At 42.2% G+C, this 25,298-nt stretch overlaps 1 protein-coding gene and 1 pseudogene across 1 annotated transcript in view; both read right to left on the reverse strand.

Moving 5' to 3' along the window:
* Positions 1 to 450: 450 nt before the first annotated feature.
* Positions 451 to 25,298, reverse strand: part of LOC146359577 (interleukin-20 receptor subunit alpha-like) — a 41,113-nt gene continuing 16,265 nt past the window's right edge. Inside the window, exons 2-7 of the mRNA XM_084816967.1 lie at positions 25,151 to 25,280; positions 13,613 to 13,791; positions 11,754 to 11,929; positions 10,315 to 10,456; positions 7,390 to 7,529; positions 451 to 1,853 (exon numbers count right to left, since the gene is read on the reverse strand). Of these exons, the coding sequence (XP_084673093.1) occupies positions 831 to 1,853; positions 7,390 to 7,529; positions 10,315 to 10,456; positions 11,754 to 11,929; positions 13,613 to 13,791; positions 25,151 to 25,280 (1,790 nt within the window). The 3' untranslated portion in view covers positions 451 to 830. The remainder of the gene's footprint in view (positions 1,854 to 7,389; positions 7,530 to 10,314; positions 10,457 to 11,753; positions 11,930 to 13,612; positions 13,792 to 25,150; positions 25,281 to 25,298) is intronic.
* LOC146359578 (uncharacterized) lies at positions 16,770 to 18,253 on the reverse strand (annotated as a pseudogene).

Below are 25,298 nucleotides of genomic sequence, written 5' to 3' on the forward strand. Positions count from 1 at the left end.
AGTCTAGCATCCTGTTTCCCACAAGGTCAACCGGATGACTCTGGGAAGCGCACAACAGGACATGAGGGCAAAAGCCCTCTCCCACGGTTGTCCTCCAGCAACTGGTGGTATTCAGAGGCATGTGCCTCTGAGCCGGGAAGTAGCATACAGCCATGATGATACCGATAGCTCAATGACCAATGAAGATATATTTTATCCACTGGGTGTTGTTAGCTGCCTCTACCAAGCAATAAAATACTTCAATTTGTTGATTTACAGCCAATTCACACTGGCCCTGCCAGTGATCCCAACCAACCAGAGATCATGTAGAGAATGAAATAATGTCACAACACAATGTAGCCAATCTACATTGACTACATAGCACTGAGCACAGATGTCACTCTGTTCCAAGTCTAGCTAATTTTTCCTCTGCCTGGACAGTGTCATACTTGGGGCAAACAAGTTATGTTAAAGCTGGTAACTTTATTTCCTGAAAATTAAATTATTTTCAAGACTGAACAGATGTGTACACAGTAGTCTAATGTTCTTGTAAATAGCCGAGGTTTCCAGCTTCAGTCAGGACTGAAATTCAGCAAGCACACAATGTCCCTTCTGATATGTATTTAACCACAAAATGTTATTAACAAGCTGTTTTGGTTTGAATCAACATGATTCACAAACACTTGCACTGGTGCAAGACTACATTGAATGAAAGGGGATTCCTTTGTTGCAGCTGACTGAAGATTGGAAGCAATAACTTTTGTTGATGGGCACCAGTTTGAACCACTGATATTAATTATTAATTTTCTAATTAAATAGTAAACTAAAATCAGGAAGTGAAAGAAAGATGGCTAGGGTGGCATTTGTATATGTAGCCCCCACTGTTGTTTAAGTTGTAGAAGATACATTTCCTCATATCTCCCTATTAGCTCATCAGAGTACTGGCTCTCATAAAGTCTGGACAGGAGTCCTTCCTCCAAAGATTCTTCATACTCTTTATTCTCAATTATTTCTTCATGTATGTCATTTGATAAATTGGACAGAGAGGGTAAATAAAGCCTTCCAGTCTGGGGATTCCAGTCTACTATTATGCTCTGTTCATCTTCTGCTTCCTTTGCTGCCTCTTTTGCAATTGCAAAAGTTTGTGGTTCTTTGAGAGCAGTTCCCTTCTTATCCCAAAAGGGCTCTTTTTGTTCAGATACCAAACAAATGTCTGCAATCACATCACATTCAGGACAAAAAGCCTGGTTTAGCTCATCATTCACTAGGTTTATCAAAGGAACTTGGAGGTCTTCATGTAACTCTGTACGGGAAAAATCTCTCTCATTCAAAAGGAGTTCTGTTAATTGCTGCACCGAAGAGATTTGTGGATCTTCCATGGCAAACCGGGGACAGTAGGTCCATTTTGTTCCACCAGTTCCCAAGTCTGATAGCGCTTTTTGTGAGTCGTGTAGCAGTTCCTCCAGCACACAAGTAGCATTTTTTAAGCTAAGCTTTTCTTGTTCCTTTTGCATTGCAGTCACATGTTCAGCCCTCATATCAAACGCATATACCACAACCTCATCATTGTGTCTCTGGCCTGGAGCACAGCAAGATCCAGGCTTTGTGATGGGCGGCCTGTTCCCATCGTGCTCATTTTCAAATACAACTTCCTTGTCTAGAAAGTTCTTGTCTACTAGTCCTTTTTCTGAAGTTTTTTCCTCAACATGGTTTCCATCACAAATCCCAGCACTGCTGCAGCCATTGTCTAGTAAGCAACTGTCCTCCTGAAGAATCTTGGTCTCATCAATAATATTCACAGCAATGAAGTTAAACACTATTTTTTCAGAAGGAACAAAATCTTCTCTTTCACATGTGTTACTGTACTTCAAAACCTGAAACAGAAAAGAGCTACACTTTGAAAATGAAAATAGAGAAATCTGTTAATTGCAGTTTCTACTTTAGGTTAGGGCCCCAGTTCAACGGAAGCGAATCATGACTACATTCCACTGAACTCAATGGAACAAGTTAAGTCACAATTAGGGATGTGGGGAATTTTCACCCTTAAACATTTTCTGGGCAAAAGTGGTGTTTGGAGGAAGATGGGCTGAATCCCCTGAAGCCCACTTAACCCTATCCTTTGTCATGGCTGTTCACAGCCACTGTTTCCTTCCTTTGCTGTGGAGTTCAGCACCAGCTGCCCTGCCAGTGATCCCAACCAACCAGAGATCATGTAGAGAATGAAATAATGTCACAACACAATGTAGCCAATCTACATTGACTACATAGCACTGAGCACAGATGTGGAGCTCATGTCCCTCATTGTGAATGAGGGCAAGAGAGAAGGGAATGCACCTCCCATTGCTGAGGCAACCAGGCGGATGCTCCTTGTCTTGCTTCTCTATGCTTCACCGGAGAGCAATGAAACCCGTACAACATCGTGCAGAAGAAAGAGAGCACTGCCCTGCTTGTTCTGGCAATGTGTGCTTGTTCTCTCCACCCTCCAGTGGCAATCATGGCCACACACTTCCACTCCCCTTTGCAAGAGCCCACAAAAAATAAGCAAGGTGGCATCTTTTTGCAGTGGGCAGGAGTATCCACCTGTATCAGCTCAGCTCTCCTAGATGCAACTAACCTAAGTCTAATTGCTTTTAATGGGGCTTAGTCTCTGAGTAATTTTAGTTGGATTGGGCCTATATATAGAATTCAGGTGTTTCCATCCAGCAACTATTATGGACATTAAGAGGCATTGTATGCACTACTTTCCTGTACTATTGACCACATTTTGGAGCAAGCTGAGATCACCTATACTACTATTTCCAGCACTGCACTAACCATAACTGTCAGGCCATCTAGCCCAGTATTGTCTACATTGACTAGCAGCAGCTCTCCAGGGTTTCAGGCAGGAATATTTCCAGCCCTATCTTGAGGTATCAGGGATTGAACTTGGGACCTCTTGCATGCAAAGCAAATATTCTACCACTGAACTACAGCCCTATTCAACTGCTTTCTACTAACACAGATATATTACATGCCTATAGGTCCTCCTATAGAGTAATTTATGTGGGACTCCGAGACTGAACTGAGCAGCTCCAGTGAGCTTCAACAAAGCTACAGCATTGGGTACTCCCAGGCCATCCATGGGACTTTATATTCTAACATAATCTGTTAGAATATATCTATGTTACCACCTAAGAAATGAAAAGAGATACTATAAACTGAACTAAGGACTTCTTTGTATAGTTCAATATCCTGTGATAATAACAACTTAACTCACTTCAGATACTTAATAATTTACATCATCAAGAGGTGAAAGAGAAGAAGCAGCCCTGGTGATATCAAGGGCTCTGGACTTATCTGTCATTCCAAGACAAGTGATTATTCAAATAACAGCTGAGTTACTACCTGTGCTAGACAGGTAAGTAGAATGTGAAACCAATACCTATATTATTTATAGAAGTGACCTGTAGATAATCCAAGGCCCAATCTACATGGAAATGGAATGAGAAGTGCTTTTTGGTTATATCCAGATTTTCATGAAATCGCTTTGGTCCGTCAGGGGCACACAAAGAAGAAAAGCAGAGTATACACTACCTAAAAACCTGCTTTCACGGGTCACGTGGCACTTGAAACCCCCATACTTCAGGGTTGGGTGGATGGCGTAGAACTGAACGTCATCAACTCCATAGGTGCTGCTCAGTGAATGTGAGAGGCTTGTTCCCTGCCCCTGTCCGTGCTCCCCTGCTCAGGGAAGTTTACTGGAAGCGCTGAATTAAGCCCCTTTAGTTTACCCCACACCTCTCCCCTCTCATCCACCATTGGGATATTGTGGAAGGTTAAGAGATACTGCACTATTGTGAATGAGAAAAATGGCTACATAATCTGAATGGGTGAAGCAGCTACTGCGCTATTCTGAATGACTGAAACGGCACTATTGCGCTGTTATGGATGGGAAAAACAGGCTGCATACTGTGAATGGGTAAAGCGGCTACTGTGCTAGGCTACATATTGTGAATGGGAAAACAGCACTACTGCGATATAGTGAAAGGATGAAACAGTGTGAAATAGCGCTAAGTGGGAAAGAACGCCTATGTTCAAAAGCACCCTACTGCAAATGGGGAAAAAGAGGAAACGGGGGGAAGGGGCGGCCCCACCCCTTGGCCACATCACTGCCAGGTCACAGAGGTATGTCCAAGATTTAATGCTGGGGGACGGGGCACACTGCAGCAGAACCGCACGGGAGCTGCATTTAAGGAAAAAAGACACACAAAAAGGACTTTCCAAAAATGTGCCTTTTCCAGCGGGATGCTGTGGGGTTGCTGTGGATTGGTGACAGCATCATCTGTCATGGATGACCCTGATGTGCTCTAGATCTGCACTAAATCGGCCATGAAGATTGGGTCCAAGATAATGAGCAGGTTCATGTAGCCAAAAGCCCTGTTTCATTCTTTGGCTGCATAGATCAGTACTGTTGACTCAAGATACCTAGGGAAGTTGCGTGAGCCCCAAACCTCTGGAACGATCTCAGGTATCCTTGATTTTGGAACATGATTTGGTTGACCAAGTTCAGACTTAAGTTCTAAGGAAGATTAGTGGTTAATGGATCTAGTAGTGAACTACCAAGCCAAGATACCTTCAAAACGTTTTGCAAAGACAATTCAAGTGAAGTCCTCTGAAAATTTTGGGATTGGCTGTGAATGACTATATGAACAGCCTTCAACCTTTTCAGACCTGGGACACTCCTTTAAGAAGTGGGTTCCCAAACATACATTTGGGGACCCAATTCTTTTTTTAACGATATGTTTATATGATGGTAGTGTTTTGTTGTGACACACCTTTGATCACCATGACTACTTAGTAGGTCCCGACCTAGTAGTTGAAGCCCAATGGTCTAGTGGGGCGTTGACATCTCTCTGTACCATCTTCACACTTTCACCCCTTAATAGGGATGGAATTGATCTACTGCAACCTCTTTCTTGATCACATGTTTCTTTCCATCTTTTCCCCTCAGTCCACACAGAACAGCTTTACTGAAAGTTATCTTTCTCTTCCTCTGCTGGGATAGTTACTCTGTTGGTTAAGTTTCTACATTGTTTCCCTTTAACTTTCCCTATCCATCTAATTCTGGCTCTCACCCTGGCTTTATTTGATTCTCTAGTCACATCATAGTCTTCACTTTTTAGTGATTAACATTATTACATCTACTGCTGTGAGTTTTCTTTGGTGATAGCTTATCAGTGCTATTCAACCTTGCCTAGATAAGGAAGTCCAATTATGAGCAGCTTAAAAGGAAAACAATTATCCTGCTGGCCAACATAACATTTATTCATTTTTGGTCAGATTTCAAGGTGTTTTTAAATGTGGGTGTTTACTAGGTTGTCTAACTAGCTGCACAGGCCGGTTCCTGTACTTGGCTGCTAGTTGGATAAAATAGTATACACTTAAAACAGCAGAACCCAAAGCTAAGTAATTTGCTTGATACATGTGTGTTGTAAATATCTGAAACATCTCTGAACCAGATGAGAGGTTAGGGTAGCTGGGGACAATCTAAATCCAGTGCAGTTTAGAGTGTTTGCATTTCTTAATTATTTCCTTTTCTTAGTGATTAATCCAAGCATTAGTAATTTGTAGCCATTGACTTCTTTTTATGAATCTTTGTGTGTAAATATAGCCTTGCTGTTGGCTTCCTGGAGCTTTTTTTGCCTAAGAATACTTTAGTCCTTGCTTATGGCAAAGACCCTTTGCAAGAATGTTCATTTTGATGCTCGTTAACTTTAAGCAGATTGAAGGCAAAAGGAGAAGGGGACGGCAGAGGATGAGATGGCTAGATAGCATCACCGATGCAATGAATATGAACTTGAGCACGCTCCGGGAGAGAGCGGAGGACAGGAAGGCCTGGCGTGCTATGGTCCATGGGGTCACAAAGAGTCGGACATGACTTAACAACTGAACAACAACAACAACAACAACAACACTTTAAGCAAGTAGTTTGTGGAAGACTGCTGAAGATCAGCCTATTAGATGACATAAGAAAACGCAGCACATTACACGGTGTTAGGAAAAAAGTTTGTAAATGTGTCTAGAAGAGCACATTTGGTAACAATGGTGAAAGGTTCCACAACTAGTCAGGACAGATAGTCCTCACATTTCCCTTGTGTGCAGTTGTGGAAAAACAGCATCACAATGATTCAAATGAGAGATGATGTGGACACAACATGAACACTCCATGTTTGGTGCTCTCAGTTTCTGCTTTCTGAAAACGCAGGCCTCTCGATATGGACTGGGCCATGGTGCCGAGTGGTGGTGGTGGTCTAGCCCTTTGCCCCAGCATTCTGGCCCCCCGTCCAAGTCACCTTGCCCCACGGAAGCTGCTGTTAACCACAGAAAAGCCACAGAGAGCTTCGGCTATTGGGCGGTATAGAAATGAAATAAATAAATAAAATAAATAAATAAAAAGAGAACATATGAGCTTAAGCTTTTAAGCCCTAGGTTTTCCCTTTCTTGGCTTACAGCAGTTTTTTGGTGTGAAGGGAGGGAGATTTAGACCAGGCCCAAGGTGGAAGGCCAAAGTATTAGATGCTGTTTGCCAATTCAAAGTTTCCCCTCTGCCAACATCTGCTTTTTTAGTTCTTTAGAAAGAAGAACTCCAAACCAGGAATCAGTATCCTTGTCATGCCTAGTTTGATTCACACTCACAAAGAAGGAGGAACTGCTGGCCGGCCTTTCCACCCTTGCCTTCCATACATAGCCTTCTGTCATGCAGCTAATCTTGCCTGATTTTCTACCTCCCAACAGCTTGCAGTAACAAAGATTACTGCAGAAGATATAGCAATCAAAGAACAATAAAAGCCTAGACAGTAGCTCCTCCTTTTCTGTGAATACGACTTGGTTGGGTCTCAGTCTTTGCTGGGAGTACAGGCAGGGGAGGGGGAATGGGTATTTCCAGGTTTCCTTATCTGAAGAGACCAGGTTATTTTCCCTGTGACACATAGCCTGGCTCCAGTATAGTTTGTAGTTCTATGTGCTGTGTGCACTTTGGGCTCGTTGCTGTCCACCATCATTGTGTGTGGAGATTCACTGGACATCTGCTACCTTGACAGGATTGTTCTACCCTTCATGAGATTCTATCCTTCAGCTAAACCCCATATGAAGTGGCCCTGTCAGCACAACCATGTGGGATAAATAATAACCACATTCCCATTCTTGTGCTCTCTCTCAAAAGGAATCTGTGCGAGAAATCATGATAGTGGGACTTCCTGTGACTGGGCATCTGCATTCATGTCCCAGTTACAAGGTTACTTGTTCTATGTAGCTGAAACAAAAATAGCTTCTTCGTATGGGAAATTTTTTAGATGTATGGACTGGGCTTAACCATATGATGCATTATAAACTGCAGTGGTGTAGCATTAAGGGATAATGAAGAGCCCTTACCAGGTTCGTAGGGTACTTTTGCTTCGTTATATGAATATACCTGTATACACAACAGCTTGACACCATAACAATAAGGACTATTAAAAGAACAGGCAAAATATATCCAAATACGATTGCTGTAGTCTGCTTGAAAGCTGGGTCTGTTGAGAAAAAAATATGTTAGATGCTGTTCATTTCTCCAAACACCCAGTAGTTTTCATGAAATTCTATTGATAGTTTATATGACAGTCTAAATACGGTCCATTTAAAAGGGGGGGAAATAAAAAAGGATATTGATGGGACTTAAAAACAAAAACCCAACTATATTTTAGACCTGGTTGAGATGTCAACAAATTCATTATTTTTTCTAAATCATAGTATACGATTTCATAGAATCATAGAATAGTAGGGTTGGAAGGGGCCTACAAGACCATCGAGTCCAACCCCCTGCTCAATGCAGGAATCCAAGTCAAAGCATCCCTGACAGATGGCTGTCCAACCTTGTCTTGAATGCCTCCAGTGTGGGAGAGCCCACCACCTCCCTAGGTAATTGGTTCCATTAGTGAATTGCTCTAACAGTCAGGAAATTTCTCCTGATGTTCAGCCAGAATCTGGTTTCCTGTAACTTGAGCCCATTATTCTGTGTCCTGCATTTTTTAATAACAGTGAAAATCATTAAAGACAGCCAGAACTGAAGAAGAGTTGCCTATAGCTTCAATCATGGCATTTTGACACCATCCTTTCACCACCATTTGTCTACACGTAATCCAGTGTTTTGTGAAATATTATCCCTTCCAGAATATGTATGCACGCTGTGAAATAATTACTCTTTTTAACTTCTTCCTGGTAACAACAGCTGGGTTAGAGTCTTTTAAAGTCTATATTTAGGCTGTTCTTCCATAGCAAGTTACTGAGGTCCCTTCCAGCAGCTTCTTTCTTTGCTCAATTTACCCCATTTATTAGGATACATAGACTACTAAAAAGGGCTGACTTGCTTGTTTCTAATAAAAGATTCAAAATTATGCTCTTCAGAATCAAATGAGACCAGAAAGGCATCCACTTAGTACTGCAAAGCCGAAAGTGAAAAGCTGTGAAAGTGGGCCTATTTCTGCAACTCTAACCTGAAATGGGTGCCGCAGAGAACACATTGGAGGAATATTTTATTATCTACCTTGTTCTTCCTTTCCTGCACAGTGGGAATCCCAGGTCAGCCCTCTTTGGAGGAAGGAACACTGGATTATTATGGAATAATTTACCGACTGAGAATGAATGAGTGGAAAGCTGCAGACCACTCAAATGTGCTTCTTCTAAGCTAGGGGTACAGATGACCACCCACGGGCCATATGATGACAGGTAGGGACAGGACCCACAGAGGTGGCACAAGCCTCTGTGGGCCAGATGCAGAGCATCCATGGGCTAGATTAGGTTTGTGGGCGGGAGGTTCTGCACCCCTGTCTTAAGCAGCCCAATAGTCAGAAAGTTTGTGGTGCTGGTGGTGGCAGAGCCAGTGTGGTGTAGTGGCAAGAGTGTTGGACTGGGACTTGGGAGATCCGGGTTCTAGTCCCCACTCAGCCATGGAAGCTCACTGGGTGACTTTGGGCCAGTCACACACTCTCAGCCCAACCCACCTCACAGGGTTGTTGTTATGAGGATAAAATGGAGAGGAGGAGGATAATGTAGGCCGCCTTGGGTTCCTTGCAAGAGGAAAAAACGCGGGGTATAAATGCAATAAATAAATAAATAAATAAATAAATAATGGAGAGGCATTGTAAGTCAATGTAAAAAAACAAACTCTAAAGACAAGCAGGCTAATCTGTTCAGTGCTATGAAATTCATCATGTCATTTTGTAACCTCCTGGTAGACCATTGGAAGGCTTCTGTCTTACCAGTTTGGAGGGAATATTGCCTGCACGTTTCCTTATATCTCCATAAGCAAAAAAAGAAAGGGAGACCTGGAATATTCCTAAGAGGACTGGCAACCTCCCTCCCCAAGCTATGCATGAAAAACAGGGCCATAATCAGTGCAGGCCCATAAATCCAAGGAGGAGAGAGTATATCAGGATGCTCCCACTAAGTCTTCCAACATGCAGAAGAGGAATTGTATAAAACAAGAGTAAATTTGTAAGCCTGGAGCATATATGAACATATGAAGCTACCTTCTATCAGATCAGACCATTGGTTCATCTAGACCAGCACTGTCGACATGGAATGGCAGCAGCGATGCAGTATTTCAGACAGGGATCTTTCACAGCCTTACCTGGAGATGCTGGGGGTTAAACCTGGGACCTTCTGCTTGCAAAGCATGTCCTCTACCACTGAACTATGACTATGATAGCTGTAGTATCTGAGAAGCTACTTATATAAGTGGAGTATCTGAGCAGTTACTTATATAGGTAGAGTCTCCACTGATCGTGGGTTCTTTAATGAAAATGGCTAGAACTCTAAGGGAGTAGTAATGGCCCCCAAGACAGATCTGGCCCACCCTTGACAAACAGCAATAAGGGTTGCATGAAGATATGATTGAATGGGGGAGGGTCTTCTGTATGTTTATTATTATTTGTCCATAGCACAAAGGCCTTTACAAATATGTTACAATACAGTTATATATAAGCCCAAAGTGAAAGCATCAGATAATGAATACCTAAAAACAGAATCCAGGGGGCTATACAAAAAATCAAAATAGAAAATAACTGAAATAGAAAATAACTGAAGACCCTCCCCCTGCATGGGGGAGGGTCTTCAGTTGACTTGGTTATATAGAAAGAGGTCTATCTAAGAAACAAGGTTATATGCCTTTTAAAAGCCAAGGGTTTCATCTCATGAAGAGGTCAAGAGGAAAGGGAAGTTAGTATTTTTCCTGAACTGCTTTTATAGAACTGACTCTGATATAAAAGTAAAATTTCTGCACCCAGTATTCTTGGTGTTTTTTTATAATCCTTTGCTTACCTTTCAGAGTAGTAATGCAATGAACTTTGGAAAATCCACTAAGCAGGAGTGGAGTAATATATACCTGCACTGTGACACAGTACACGGCATTTGACTCTAACTGGAGTACATCTAGTCTGTTGTTTTTAATGCAGAACACCCACTAGGAGAAAGAAGACAATTTCACAATTTGGAACTCAACTATTACAACTCATTGAAGAATCACAGAAAGCCAGCAAAATTCTAACGATGGTCTCTTTAGAGAACAACCACAGTGTGAAGAGAAATGCTCACCTCTACTGTAACATTACTGCTCTTAACCTCATATAAAACGGGAAAAAACATTTGGGGATGAAGGGACCTTGCTAAAAGCATGGTGTTTTAAAGATGTCATGTCATATAATTTCTTCTACTTTTTCAGTGAATCGAAAGAAACTATGGCTAGCTCAGCAAGATGCTCACCGTTAATACCCCATGTATTAATTGAGACAAGCACTATAGTTATGATGACCCTTCCCTGACCACTTCCTGCCAATAGCACACAACTCTCTCAGTTGGTTCCTTTGCTAGTCCTATGAAAAACTCTGCTCCAGCCCCTCTTTTTCCCTGGTTTATGACTCTAGTACTTCCTTATTCCTTAGGCCACTGCTTTGGGGCCTGTGATGGCCCACAGGCTCAGATTCCGTTCCCCCTTTCCTGAGGCTCTGCCCAGTGAAGCACATGGAGAGAAATGCTATAGGAAGTATGTTAAGAGTGGTTCCAGGTTACAACATCTGGATACTCCTTTCTCCATAGCTATGGCCTGTCTCATAGTTGCCTCATGGCTGCCATCAGGGTAAAGATGCCTGGCAAGTCGAAGCACAGGATCTCCTTGCTTTCTTACTTTTGCATCTTCCTACTAATGGCACTCCCCCCCACCCCCCAGCTTCAATCCCCAGCAGTCATTGCATATTTGAGGCAACTGGATGGATGGCAGGCATCTGTTTGGCATGGCACCCTGGAGTCTCAGCCTTGGAGTTCCAGGAATGTCTTTCTTTGCTAGGAGTTCTCAGCCCCAGCTAGATCCTAGCTTCTCCACTTATTGCGGCAAAAAGCAGCTTGGAAGAGGGGAAAGATTTTGAAAACCAAGAGGGAAAGATTTAAGGATCCCCTCCCACATGTAGTTTTCTGCTCCAGATCGCAATTTTTCACAACTGTTTTCCATTGTTGTTGTTTTTAAAAATAGCTGGGAAAAACATTCACATGACTGAGCATCACTTGTAGTTTAACTCTCACTTTGCCTACCTTTATGCTCCCAAGAGCCAGTTTTTTGCCTTCATCATTACCATCTACCCATGCACTTAAATATTCACAGAGCAGCCAAACACCCCTCTTAGCACCCATGTAAGTGGCCACATCTGACTAATTAACTACTGGTTTTAATTGTTTAACTGCCCTTTCTACAACAGTTTCAATCTTACCCTTTTCTTTATTTTTTTGTTGAACACAGATACAGTATATTGCAGGCCAGGATATATTTGATACAAATACTCCGTTTTCTCTCTGGGATTTCTCTTCCATTTCTCAGGTGCAGCCACAATGACTGAAATAGATTTTTCAGTAGAAGACAGGGAAAATGCAGGTGGAACAATTTTAGCTGGAAAAGCAAGCATACATAACTGTGTATACCAACAAGAAAGCAACCAGAGCCAATTGTGATAGTATTCCCTTCTGGGTCCATTATTTTGGTTTGTTTTAATGTGAACCCTTTAAGGCACATCAACTTTATGATTTAAACCTTGTAATTAACTAACATTTACTTAGAAGGTGAAATATATTGACTAAGGTCCAAAGAACTAAGACAGTAGTTTAAGGAGCCCAAAGAACCTTTAGACTTGTTTTTCATAAACAGCAACCCTTGCCACCATGCCATATGGCCAACTGGTTTTGAACTCAGAGAAGATTCAAAACCAGTTTGTACTATGACATGAGGGTCTGCTAATCAAACAGAAGATGCCAAAAATTATATTCGGCAAGTGCAGACCTTCTGTGTGAGCATTAGCATCTCTTTTAGAAAGCCACACACCATGATAAGCCTCTTTAAAAGCTTTTTTTTTAAAGCTATATGAATGTTGTGCTATCAGTGTGCATATAATGAGGACCCAATGCAGTGAAATGGGATCTATGAGAACTTTTGTTGGAGGGAACAGATTGAAAAATATATACAGTACAAACTACGATATAGATCAGAGTAAAAGCTGCATGCAAAAATCTTTATAGAACCAAGAGCCATAAGGTACATGACCCCAGACGCTATTGCTTCTCTATTGCAGGTAAGTAAGGACAAACTGCACACTGGCTCTCTGGCATTGGCAATGAAATGTTAGATTAGCGGCAAAGATGTTCTAGTGGGCCGTGTGTTCTCCACTCTGTGATGCATTCCAAACTAATTTGTACAATTACTGCACGCAAGGACAGTCACGTGTGTGTACATGGAGAAAGAGAGAGAGAGACTAGGAACCTGATAAGTTGTGATGTTCTTATGATTAATGGTTCACATTGTCAGTTAACCATGAACATGGTGTAAAAACAGGGTGGTCATGTGAATTTGCTCAATCCTATGCAGCCTTGGGGCCAAACTAGATGTGACCTTTAACTGAACGAATGCAATTAATGTGTGCACATTTTTGTTATGCAAATAGCAGCCACAGGAAAGCCTGAGCAGCCTCACGGCCATGGAGGTTGGAGGAGCTCTTCTCCCTGCCATGGTCAGCCCCCTAAAAATCGCCTCTCGGAAGCTCCTATTTCCATTTCAAGGGAAGCACCATTGGTGCCAATTGGTTTCTTGAAATGAGAAGCAGCTTATAAGACATTTTTTGTGTGTGGACCATGACAGGAGAGAAATTCCTTCTCCTCACCCCCACCTCTCACAGTTCTGAGATTGCTCAGGCTTCCCCTGGCTGCTATTTACATAAGAAAAATGTACATGTTAATTCCATTCATGCAATTAATGTCACATCTAGTTTGGACCTTGAAGAAGGTGGGCAAAGAGCTGCCCATGTACATGGCAGTCATGACAAAGGTGTGATTTAAATCCTACACAAGATCTCTGTCCCGGCCTAGCTGCATTGTCGTTGCTATACTTCTTATATATTTAAACACACTTCATGCGGATGCATCTTATAAACATTTTATTGGACACATTTTAATTGAATCTATTGAACAATATTAGTTTTGACTTACATGCCTTGAAATAAACAAACATCCAATGCTAATGACTCTCCTCCAGAGTCTTACAACACAATTATGAACACATGACATTGCATAGCTTTCTCCTTACTGTCTGTTAATGGATTAAACCGTTCAGATTCTGCCCAGCTGGAACAGTTTCCATTTAAAAAGACTTTCACTCTGGCATGATATAGCTCTTTGTGGTCATATGTGCGATGCGAGAGGTCACACCAGTTTCGCCTGATATTTTTACATTTTGCTATTTGAATCCATTTATCTGTGCCATATCTGAATTTCAAATGATAAAGGAAAGGGAAAAATTAGCCTTCATAGAATTAATCCTTGCACATATTTTCCTTGCCCATAATTTTTTAAAATATTTTTAATTATTTATATGCATTTTCCAACAATACCAAGTACATCAATCCCTCCCTCCCAATCCCCCAAACAAATTATAACAATACGTCAAATATAGTCACACACATACATTGTCAATACACCCATAAACAATACAATTAAAATATTTATCTATTGTTAATTGGTCTGTTTCTATGCCAGATTAGAATCTACTACACCAAAAATCCAGTTGATTAGTTGGAGGTCCATCTTCAACATTCAGTTCTAGGAAAAACATTAGGAATGGGTACCTACTTGCTAAAAAGTTATCTTCCTTTATTTCTCCTCTAGCCACCTGAAAAAGGCTGGGTAATTTCTCCCATGGCACAACCAACCATATTCTATCTAGATATTTCAGAATGAAAGTCCTTGCCCATAAATATTTTTAATCAATTATTTATTGTGAGTTTCAACAAAACAAAACAAAACAAACAAAAACATAACAAAACCCAAAAATTGAAAATATAACAACAACATACTCTAAAGTCCTGAGTTTCACATATTACAACATTCTAGGGAGAAAAAAGGAAAAAAAGAATAGATTACACATAAACTTCACTAAAAGCAGACCAGATATCCAAATATAAATCCATTCACAAGTGACGTCTATATACCACTCTTTCAAATGTTGCTAGTATAGTTAAGTCTTCAATCCATTGCATTATAGGCAGTGAGCTTTTATCCTTCCAGTATAGTAGTATCAGTCTTTTGGCAGTCAAGAGGGTGCGAAAAATCCATTTACACTGACCGCGTGTTACGTTCCAAAAAGCAGAAAAATAGTTTAAGAGATCATGTACATCAGTAAATACTAAAGAGCTTTCCAGTATAAAGTTTATCTGTATGATAACTTCCTCCCAAAAGGAGGCAACTATTGGGCATTTTCAAAACATACGAATAAAAGAAGCATTAACTAATTGCATTACACCTCCAACAATTAGCAGACTTTGACAAACCTTTGTTAAAGAGACCTTGTGGCATCCAATAGACCCGAAACAAAAGTTTTTGCTGAATAAGACGTAACCGAAAGTCCATAGAGATATCAGATACAGATGCCAAAACAGATCCAGATGTCCCCTGATTAGACAAAACAGGACATTCCGATTCCCTGTTCCATTCCTGCTGTAGACCCTGTGTATCATGTTTATTCACTGATAAGTATTTATAAACATGAATCATGGGTCAATATTCCTGGTCAGCTTCAATAAGCTCTTCAAATAGCAAAGGAGACTTTAAGGCAGTAAAAGCAGCAGAACTGAATCTAGATACTAACAAATATTTCAATTGCAATGCAAATACTGCCATTCAGCTGTAGCTGGCAAATCAAATTTGTCTCATAAAGTTGAAAATGGCAAAAACTCATCATCAACACTCAATAATTGATCCAGGGTAATGATAATTTTATCTGTCCAGGTCTGCCACAGAAACATTTTCTTTCCTATTCTTAGATCTGGATTTCCCCATAAAGTCAATTTGGCATGGAAAAATTGGTCGAACTATAACCGGCATGACGTTATATGCTACGCATCTCTAATGGCCAAGATTGTGGGAGGAGCTCTATCCGCCTTAATATGCTGAGAACCTAATGCCATCCATTTGCAAAGAGGCTCCAGACAGGAAGATTCCAAAACGGACCAAGGTGGAAAATCAAATCTGAGTGGAAAAGACCAAAATTTAGTACAGGTCAGCAAATAAGCCTGATGATATATAGCGAGATCTGGAAAGCCAAACCCACTTTCTTTAACTGGAAGTTGGATCCTTTTCAAAGATATTCTTGGTGGAAAGGAACCCCCAAAGAATTTACAAAACAGTTTTTGAAAATATTTGCCAGGTATAAGTAAGGGGATCCCATGAATAACGTAAACAATTCTAGGTATAGTATTCATCTTAAGTATACCACCAGCACCATGCTCCTGCACTTAAAGAAGCAGCACCAATCAGTCTTGCTCGGGGAAGAGGCCCCCACATCCCAGCATGCAGGCAGCAGGGGCAAGCAGAAGGCTGGTGGTGCTGGAACTCCTGCGAGTTCTCTGTCTCTCACCCCCAAGAGGCTTAGGCCAACCACCATGGAGGAGGTAGGGTGGGGGAAGTATGGGTCCACAAGGTGGAGGTTTCCAATGCCCGACCAGATCACCAATTGCATCAGTGAGATGGTGGTGTTGGACAACCAGCCATTCAGCCTCCTTGAAAATGTGGGGTTCAAGAGGTTGTGGTGCCCTACTACAAGCTGCCATGTCGCACCACCCTTAGCAGGCAGGTGGTGCCCTCCCTGTACCATGCAGGGACAAAATGCCGGACCATCTATGCCAGGCAGAGTCGCAGATGGTGCATTTCACCTTGGACATCTGGTCCAGCGAGGGCAGAGCGCACACTTACTTGTCCCTGATGGCTCACTAGTGGGCAGCCACAGGGATGGTAGTGGCCAGCACTTCCGGGACTAGGAAGGATGGATATTGCTGGGCCCTCCTTCATGCACAAGTCATGGGCCAGTCCCACACGGCAGCAGAGATTATGGAGGCCATGAGCCGCATAGTGGAGGGGTGGCTGGCTGGGCACCAGTGACTCATGGTTACAGATGGGGGAGCCAACATGGTGAAGGCTGTGTACGAGGGTGGATTTGAGGGCATCTGCTGCATCGTGCATATCTTCAACTTGACTATGAGGGATGCCCTTGGAATGGGCAGCACCAAAGTGTATCCCCCCCCCCCTGGTCTGGCATCCATAATCTTTTGGAGAGCTGCGGGAAGGTGGCTGGGCACTTCCACCACAGCGGAAAAACAGCAGGCTGCTGTGGGAGAAGCAGGCGGAGGTGGGGTCCTGCAGCACATATGCTGGAGCGTATGGTGGAGCTACAGTGTGCTGTCCATGAGGTGTCAAGGGCTGGTGACATCGGCATCCAGGCACCCTTGGGCAGGCAGCAGTGGGATGCCATGTCCCAGCTTGTGGTGGTCCTCAAGCTGTTCCTTGAGGCCACCAAGACCCTGAGCAACAGCACTGCCCTTCTTACTGACCAGGGATCTCATCATGGGTGGGCGTTTCCTGCCATACATGCGGGAGGTGGTGACAAGGCTGAGGGATGGCCTAGTATGGTGGGTAGAGCCCCTATGCTGGGAGAGGATGTATATGTTAGCCACTCTGTGTGGTCTCTGCCTGAAAGACGGCCTTTGTGGGGAGAACTCCCAGATGGGGTGGCGGGAAAGGACCCTGACTTCGGTGCGATGGCGGGCGTAATGTAGATCGGTCCCTGGTTTTGAGAAGCAACATTCCGCACCAACTTGTGCAACTCACTGACTTCACCTATTTCATGTGCGGCATGAGCAGCATGGTACAGCATAGATATATTTTTCCTTGCTTGACTCGAGGTCTGTCTCTTGGATGCATATTTGCTTAGGCCTCTTTGGTTCTTTGGAGCTGGGACCTTCCATCCCTCTCCCATCACTGCCAGAAGTGGATGGTGCAGCTTCCCCATGTGAGCTGGCAGAGTCTGATTCCCCTTCCATCTCCTGTGGAAAGTCATTTGTACTCTCTCCTCCTTGCTCATTTTGTTTTGTGAAAGCCTGTCCTTCAGAGGGCCCTTCAGCCACTGCATTGGTTGATTCATGCTCAGCCACTTACTGCCTTACTGTTTGTGAATTTTCTCTCACTGCCTGAGTGGCTTCCTTATCCTTTACCACAGAAACAACACTCCCTTTTTCCACACTCAAAGAAGCTGCTGCAATAACTGGAGCAGCTTCTGCAACCATGGGACTATTTGAACCCAAACCAAGTCCAGCTTGATTTTGAGAGCTCTTGTTCAAATAGCTCTCACTCTCTAGATGCCCAGAAGATTTCTTGAAAGCACCACCAACCATTTGAGGAGGCTGAAGGGCCAGTTGGAGGGAAATACTCTGTGCTTATGGTCTTATCTAAAGCCCTAGGAAGCTGTGCTACTTTACGAGATGCTTACACAGAAACACTTTCCACTTCCTGTGTATTTAGTCCATGTACTATAGAATTTGGGGAGGTCTCCAGATCATCAGACAAGAGTTTTTCCTCAGCTTCACAGGAGAGTCCAGTTGGTGAGTCTAGTTTTTCCCCATATGAGGGCTCTAGTAAGGTGTCATCAAGGTCAATATCATCACAGTGGCCAGTGAAGGGACAGGAGAAGTTGCTATTCCATTGATTGGGGAGGAAGGAAATGGAGGTAACAGAGAGGTGAGTTGCAGCTTTTCATATAACGCTGTCTCTTCACATCTGACCAATTCCCCTCTTCAAACTCTTCCACGTGCCTCTTGCTCCTGGAAACTGAATCATTTAAGAAAGTGACTTTAAGATCACAATGGAGCCCAAAAATGCAGAAGTGGAAATTGCTTGCCATGATGTTGCTTTCCTGGCTTCTGTGGGTTTTTTTTAAGGTCTCCCTGCTCTACCTTCTGTTCTCCAGACTAAGGGAGGTAGGTCCTACACTCAATCCTCTCTTTCAGCCAAAATGTTTCCCAGTTACCTGCCACCATCTTGGCTTGAGATGCATTACATTACAATTTTAAAAATTATGATTATGATTATAATGATTATTTAAGCCTCTTAATGGGCTTCTTTGGCCTGTTTGTCTCTGGCCCAGTTCAACCCTGAACTCAGGGTCTTCTGTATTGCAATATGCCCTTAGTAAGCTTCATTGGTCTGTCTGTCTCCTCTGGCCTAGTTCAACTCAGAACTCTGTCTTTCAATGAATACGCCCTTAGTGGGCTTGTTTGTTTCTAGCCCCAAGCTGGTCCAGTCCAACTGAGAACTCACTGTTGTCTGTATTTCAATCAATGAAATGAAACGCTTTGCAGGCCTGACTTTGTTTGTTTCTGGCCTTACTTCAGTCTATTGCATATTTGCAGCCTGCTGCACCCACGAGTGTCTCTCTCTCTGCCAGCGTCTGCCCGCCCCATGCCCCATGCCCCATGCTGGGGTGAAATAGCTGGGCTTGGTGGCTTTGACACCATGGGCCTATTGCATATTTGTGCCCTGTTGCATCCACGGGTCTCTCTCTCTCTCTCCCCGCCAGCCATGTTCCAGGGCCGTTGCCTCAGTCCATCAAGACAACTGTTGTTCTTGTCAAAGCAATGTGCCCTCCTGGCAGGGTTGCTGGGTTTGCTTCCTGCCTCGGTCCGTCAATGACAACTGTCACTCTTCTTGTCAAATCACCCTCCTGGCATGGATGGATTTCTGTTTCCAGGAAGAGGGATGTCACATCAGAGGTGTCTGATGTCCTCAGCACAAGAGTGTTGCACATTCTCGTTTCAAGTTCCAATAATAAGGCAGGACATAGTGTTACTCCCTTCCCCGTACCCTTTTTAAATGTAGGGAGTTTTCTTTCTGTATCTGCTTTTAATTTGCTCTTGCTCTGTGCCCCAGGCTGGCCCAGTCCTACCCAGAACTCCCTGTCTTCATTATTGCAAGGAATATGCCCTCTAGGCAGCCTTGTTTCCGGCCTCACTTCAGTCCGGGCAACGATGACATACCCTGCTGCACCCACAGGTTCGCCACCAGCCAATTCAACCATTCCTTATTAGTTTCCTCTCTCTCTCTCTCTCTCTCTCTCTATATATATATATATAATATTCCCAAGGTCCAAGTACGAGCTTTTTACCTTAAGCAACTTTAACATATGCTATTGGAGCTGGAATTACTGTGGCTGCTGGCACCAGAGTTGCCCTCCAATGTATCCTCGTTAAAGGATTTAAAGTGTACTCATTCTTGATTTACCAAAGCATTATCTAGAGTTACCAAAACAGCCAGGCGAGCCTGGGCTTGGTCTGATAAGCGCATGCAGCCCTGGAGGTCAGCGCTCATTGGCATGTATTAGCTCTAGGATTACCACGGTTATCCAAGTAACAGTTGGAGCCACCAAAAAACCAAAACTGATTTAATGAGCCATTCGCAGTTTCACTGTAATGCCCGTGGGTGCTTAGACATGCATGGCTTAATCTTTGAGACAAGCATATGCTACTGGCAGGATCAACCAGGTAGCTGCGCTGGGGATCGCCCCGTTGGGAACAGGGTGGAGGCAGAGGGCCTTCCCCGCTCCTCCCACTGCCAGGAGAGGAGTGCAGCATGGTATGGACGAGGAGCGCCTGCTGTCGCCCCCCATGGAACATGGTGCAGAATCTCGGCAGCTGGAGAAGGCAGCAACCTGGAGCATTTCAAAATACAGTGGGCAAAGCACTACATAGATTAACATATATTATTTAAATTTAATACTACACTGTGAGGCAAAGCAAGCCCAATATGAGGCATCTTTGGGGTCTTGGCACTGGGGCTGCTGATTGCCCAGATTTCATGCAATCAGTGAAAAGTTATAGCTCTTTCCTTTGAGAGTTTGTGTGGAAAACATAGTACAGCCTGCCTGCCAGCCTGTTTTCCAAGGAATGTGTATTTTATTCCATTCAGTCAAAGAGAGCCTGAAGTCATCGTGAAGCTGAATAGGAAAGGGGAGAAGGGTTATTTGCACTTCAAAGACACCTACAGCAGAGATTAGGGATAGCGACCTCCTCCTAATCACCATTTAAACACCTAATTTCTCTCATTATCCCTTTATGACCTTTGGTTTGAGTTCCTGAGAACAGCACATTTTTTCTGTGCCTAGCACAAAACATACTGGGCCAAACTGTCTGAAAATTGGCAGGTGGAACCATCTCCATGGGGGCTGACACATCCCCAAATTTCACACACTTCTATGGGAACAGTGGAAAGTTATAGCTCTTTGCTTTGAGAGTTTTTGTTGAAAAAATCAAAATTCACCTGCACCTAGCACAAACACTACTGGGCCAAACTGTCTGAAATTTGTCAGGTGGGATCACCTCTATGGGGACTGTCAGGACCCCAAAGTTCATGTATGTGTGATAGAAACTGAAAAAATTATGTCAATTTCTATTTTCCAATGCAAGTCAATGGGAAAACATCAAATCTGAATGATTCGGATATCCGAATCTCGCTTCGGATCTGAATCCAAAGCTAAGTGGATTGGGTCCGAATTGGTCCAAAGCAAAGCTGCTTCAGAAGGTCCAAAGTGGCATCCGAAGCGAAGTGAACAGCCCTACTATTTTATCTAATAATACACGCTAGGAGTTCCAAGCTTCAGTCGAATATCAATGGAGAAAGTGGACAACCTCGTCTGGTGCCCTGCCCAAGTAAAAAAAAAGAAGCCAAAAATGAACCATTAGTCATTACTCTCACTCTTGGAGCTGAGTATAAAAATTTAAGCCATTTCAAAAATTCTATAGGAAAACTGTAGTCAAAGTGGTAAAAATAAATTTCCAATGAATTTTGTCAAAGGCCTTTTCTGCATCCAAGGAAATGATGGCTGCCTGGTTGGTTCTTTCAGAGTTTAAAGCTACTAGATCGACAACTTATCTAAGATTATCTGTCCCCTGTCTATTTTTAATAACGTGTTGAGGTCTATCGGCCAAATTGCTGTTAATATTTTGACATTTACATTAATTAATGGTATAGTCGATCGTTGGCACAATAGGTATGATCCTTGCCAGGCTTAGGGAACAAGGTAATATAAGCATTGTTTAGCAATGAAGAAAGGGAGCCCGCCTCAAAAATATGGTTATAGAGGCAGTACAGCTTTGGAGCTAAAAGGCTGGAGAATGTTTTATGCCACTCAACTGGGAATCCATCCAGACCACGTGATTTCCCAGTGTTCATATTCATAATTCCATTCATAATTTCTTCCAAACGCAAAGGAGCCAAAAGGAGCTGTGAAGAATCTAAGCATGGAAGCTTGACATCCGAAAAAAAGCTTCCATTCCTTGCTCTGATATCTTGCTACCAGTGCTGCAAAGATCAGAATAAAATGTTTAGCACTGTGAGTTTATATCTATAGGAGAAGTATGTACATTGCCACTCTCATCTTTAGTAGCTGAAATGACATTTTGATGTTGATGCTGTTTAAGACGATGTGTAAGAATCTTACTAGGATGTTCACCATTTTCCCAATATACCTATTGTAAACAAGTCAGAGCAAATTCTGCCTGCTGTGAAAGAATATTATTCAACTCATGCTTAGCATTCTGCAGCTCTTAATAAAGTTGTGCAGTAGGGGTAATGGCAAACTGAGTAATAAGAGATTTCAACTTCTTAACTAAAAACATGTTGAGTTTTCTTTAAAAAAATTGGTAAGAAGCATAAGCAATAATTCAGCCCTTTATAAAACCATTACTGGCCTCCCACTCAATGGCGCACAAACCTGCTGTATCCTCATTAGTATTAAAATACTCTGTCAGTTCAGCTAACATCTGAGTTGTAAACTTCTCATCATTAAGAAGAGAAACGTTAAAATGCCAAAGGCCAGTGGCCCTAGGAGTGTCAGAAAATTGCGGATTTCTCTGACATCCCTACTAAGACCTCATTAAAGTCCCCACCCACAGTCAAGTAACATAAGCGACATCAATCAGTTTAGCAAAACAATCATGAAGCATAACCGGAAAATCAATATTAGGCCCATATACATGGATCATAGCAATTAATTTATCCATATACTTCCCAACCACGATCAAACCCCCCCCTCAGTGTCAAGAATCACCCATTGAGTTGCAATAGAAAGTTGCTTATGAATTAAAATCACAACCCCTTTACACCGTGTTGAAGTATCTGTGACATAAACCTCACTGATCCAGTCCTTTCGCAACATGTGTCCATCTACAGCCATCAAATGGGGTTCTTGTAAAAAAGCCATATCAATGTTAAGCTCTTTTAACTTAGAAAGAACTCTTTTCTGCTTATTTACATTTCACAGCCCCTTGACGTTCCATGAAGTCACGTTAAGCATTGAAAAAGCAAGAGCAAATTATTTGCTTGTCCACCCGAACACATCTTTCCAAATTTGCAAGAAATATCTAAATTTTTATTGTGTAAGGAGTATAACAAATACATCCTTAGTTTACATTTAGGACTAACCATTTCAAACATCCTCAGAGTAATTTTTATTATATAGAAAGTGAGAAATGTGTTTAAATTACCCAAAGGTATAAACAATAATTGATAATAACCACCCCCAAATAAAAATCAAATAACCCAATTTGTGTCCAAACCTTTTATCTAATTCCAAAAAGAAAAAGTGCCAAAAAAATCCCAACCAAACCAAAACAAAAAAACCTTAACCCGCCCCCATAAATAAAAGCTTTTGCCTTCTGTTTGGACTGATGTGCAACCACAGTACTCAGCTTGGCCCCTCCCACATATTGAATGCATACACAGAGCAAGATTACAAATAAACAGACGTAACCAGCAAGAAATAATAATAATAATAATAATAATAATAAAATAAAAATGGGTATTTAAGGTAATATTTTATCTGGAATATATAACCTTATAAAACTTATAAAATTGTGCTTAATGTGTTTAATCAAAATATGGAAATATTCACACATACAGACACAAATTATATATGCGTAGTTATACGTGTGCAGGGGGGGGGAAGAAAGAAAGAAAGAGAAAAGAAATAGAAAAAGAGAAAAAAGAAAGGAAAGGAAGGAAGAAGCAATAGAATGCAATGCAATGAAGTCTGGCCTATTGCCCAGACTTATTATCAGAAAACTCCAGTGCAAAACAAAACAAGACATGGAAATACTGGCTAGCAACCAAAAAAACAAAAACAAAACCCTAGCTGAAAATTTTAGGAGCTGAGGAAGACAGATCCTTAGTTTTAATTTTAATGCTAGTGAGAAATGATTATACAGCGTCAGAACTTAAAAACTTCTTCATCTGGCCTTTGAAATAATGCAAAATGTGGCAGGATAGTTAATATGGTATTGCAAATTGATTTGCTTTGCAAGATTTCTCACATTGGTAGACTGTCTTCTTCTATCATTGATTTATTTGGTATAATCAGGGAAGAACATAATCTTATCATTGGCTGGCCCCCACCAAAGCTCTCCTCTCCACCTGGCTGTATGCAGCAGATATTCTTTAGTGGAGGCATGTAGAAAATGAACAATAACTGGCCCTGCTCTAGAACTTCATGTAGAACCAGGAACATGATAAGCACACTCAATTTCAAGTGGAAAATCAGAAAGCAGTGCCAATAATTCACATAGAAATTTATCCATAAATTTAGCAAGACAGAGGTCTGTCACCAACTCTCTTAAGGCCAAGAATACACAGCTTAGCTCTCCAAGTGAGGGCTTCTAATAATACACTGTGAGAGGCATCCACTGTAGTTTCATGAGCAGTGATCTGGTCTTCAAGTGCATTGGCTTTTGACTCCATCTTTTGAAGATGAACATTTATCGAATCTACAGACCCTTGAAGAGTATTAATGGAATCCTGAATCGATTTCAACTGTTCGAGTTGCTTTGACTGAAAAGATAACTGTTAGGAAATTTTTTTAATCAAAACAAGCAGCTCTTCTCCCTCAGTCGCAGCTTTAGAAACCTTTGCGGGTGATGGGGGAAACGGTGGTGTAGGCTTCTAAGCTTTTCTTCCCTTTCATTCCTAAGCTTTTCTTCCCTTTCAGTGTGCCATGGCTCCTCTCGCCACCCAAAGCACAACAAGCAGGTATGAATGTAGAAAACAAAAACAAAAGCTTAAAACAAGGTTAAGAGCAAATACCCAGATAACCCAACAGTCTCAAAGAGTTTTTTTTTAAGCTGAAACTCGGGAGAATTGCAGTGAAGATCTGATCATGATGCCATCTCCAGCCAGAAGTCTGCCCATAAATATAAGACCAAAATTACTTGTGCATTTCTCTATGATGTTCCCAAGATTTTGTGCGTGTGTTTTTTTAATCGTGCTACCATACCTTTCCTTCTCCTGAAATTGTGCAATATAGTCAATACCTCTTGCAGCTAAGCATACATTAAATAATTTATTTAATAAAAAGAACCATTGTTGGTTTTCTATTTTCTGTTCTGGCAGGGAGTGAGTAATACAGACAGGGAGGACAGGGATTGATGAGCACCAGTTTCCCAGAGGCCCAGAATTTTTAAAAAACAGAATAAATCCACTGAGCATGGTTGTACCAGCTTTAACTTCTCATGTGTCTCTATAATGAACTGCCTCTCAGAGTTGTTGCAAAAGCAAGCACAATGAAGCATTTTGAACAATGAAAGTGCTGTAGCAATAACCACCAGCTATGATAGAACGGAACAGTCTTCCCCAACCTGGTGTCCTCCAGGGTCCTGGTGTCCCTGGCTGGGAGATGCTGGGAGTTGCAGTCCAACACGTCTGGGGGCACCAGGTTTGGGAAGACATGTGTGGAAAAATTAACAGTCAAACATACATTAAATACGCCACTTGATAAATTAGTCCATCCTCTGCTATCCCTTCTGGTGGCAACCAGTTCAAGATGTTCCTCATATTTTTGGAGACAAAATGGACATTCCTTGGGCTGGGCAGAGTACAATGTGATGCTGTTGGGAAAGAAAGCA

Source organism: Heloderma suspectum, chromosome 1, assembly GCF_057233095.1.
Source record: "Heloderma suspectum isolate Gila_16-S chromosome 1, 16-S_ref, whole genome shotgun sequence".
Taxonomy (NCBI): domain Eukaryota; kingdom Metazoa; phylum Chordata; class Lepidosauria; order Squamata; family Helodermatidae; genus Heloderma; species Heloderma suspectum.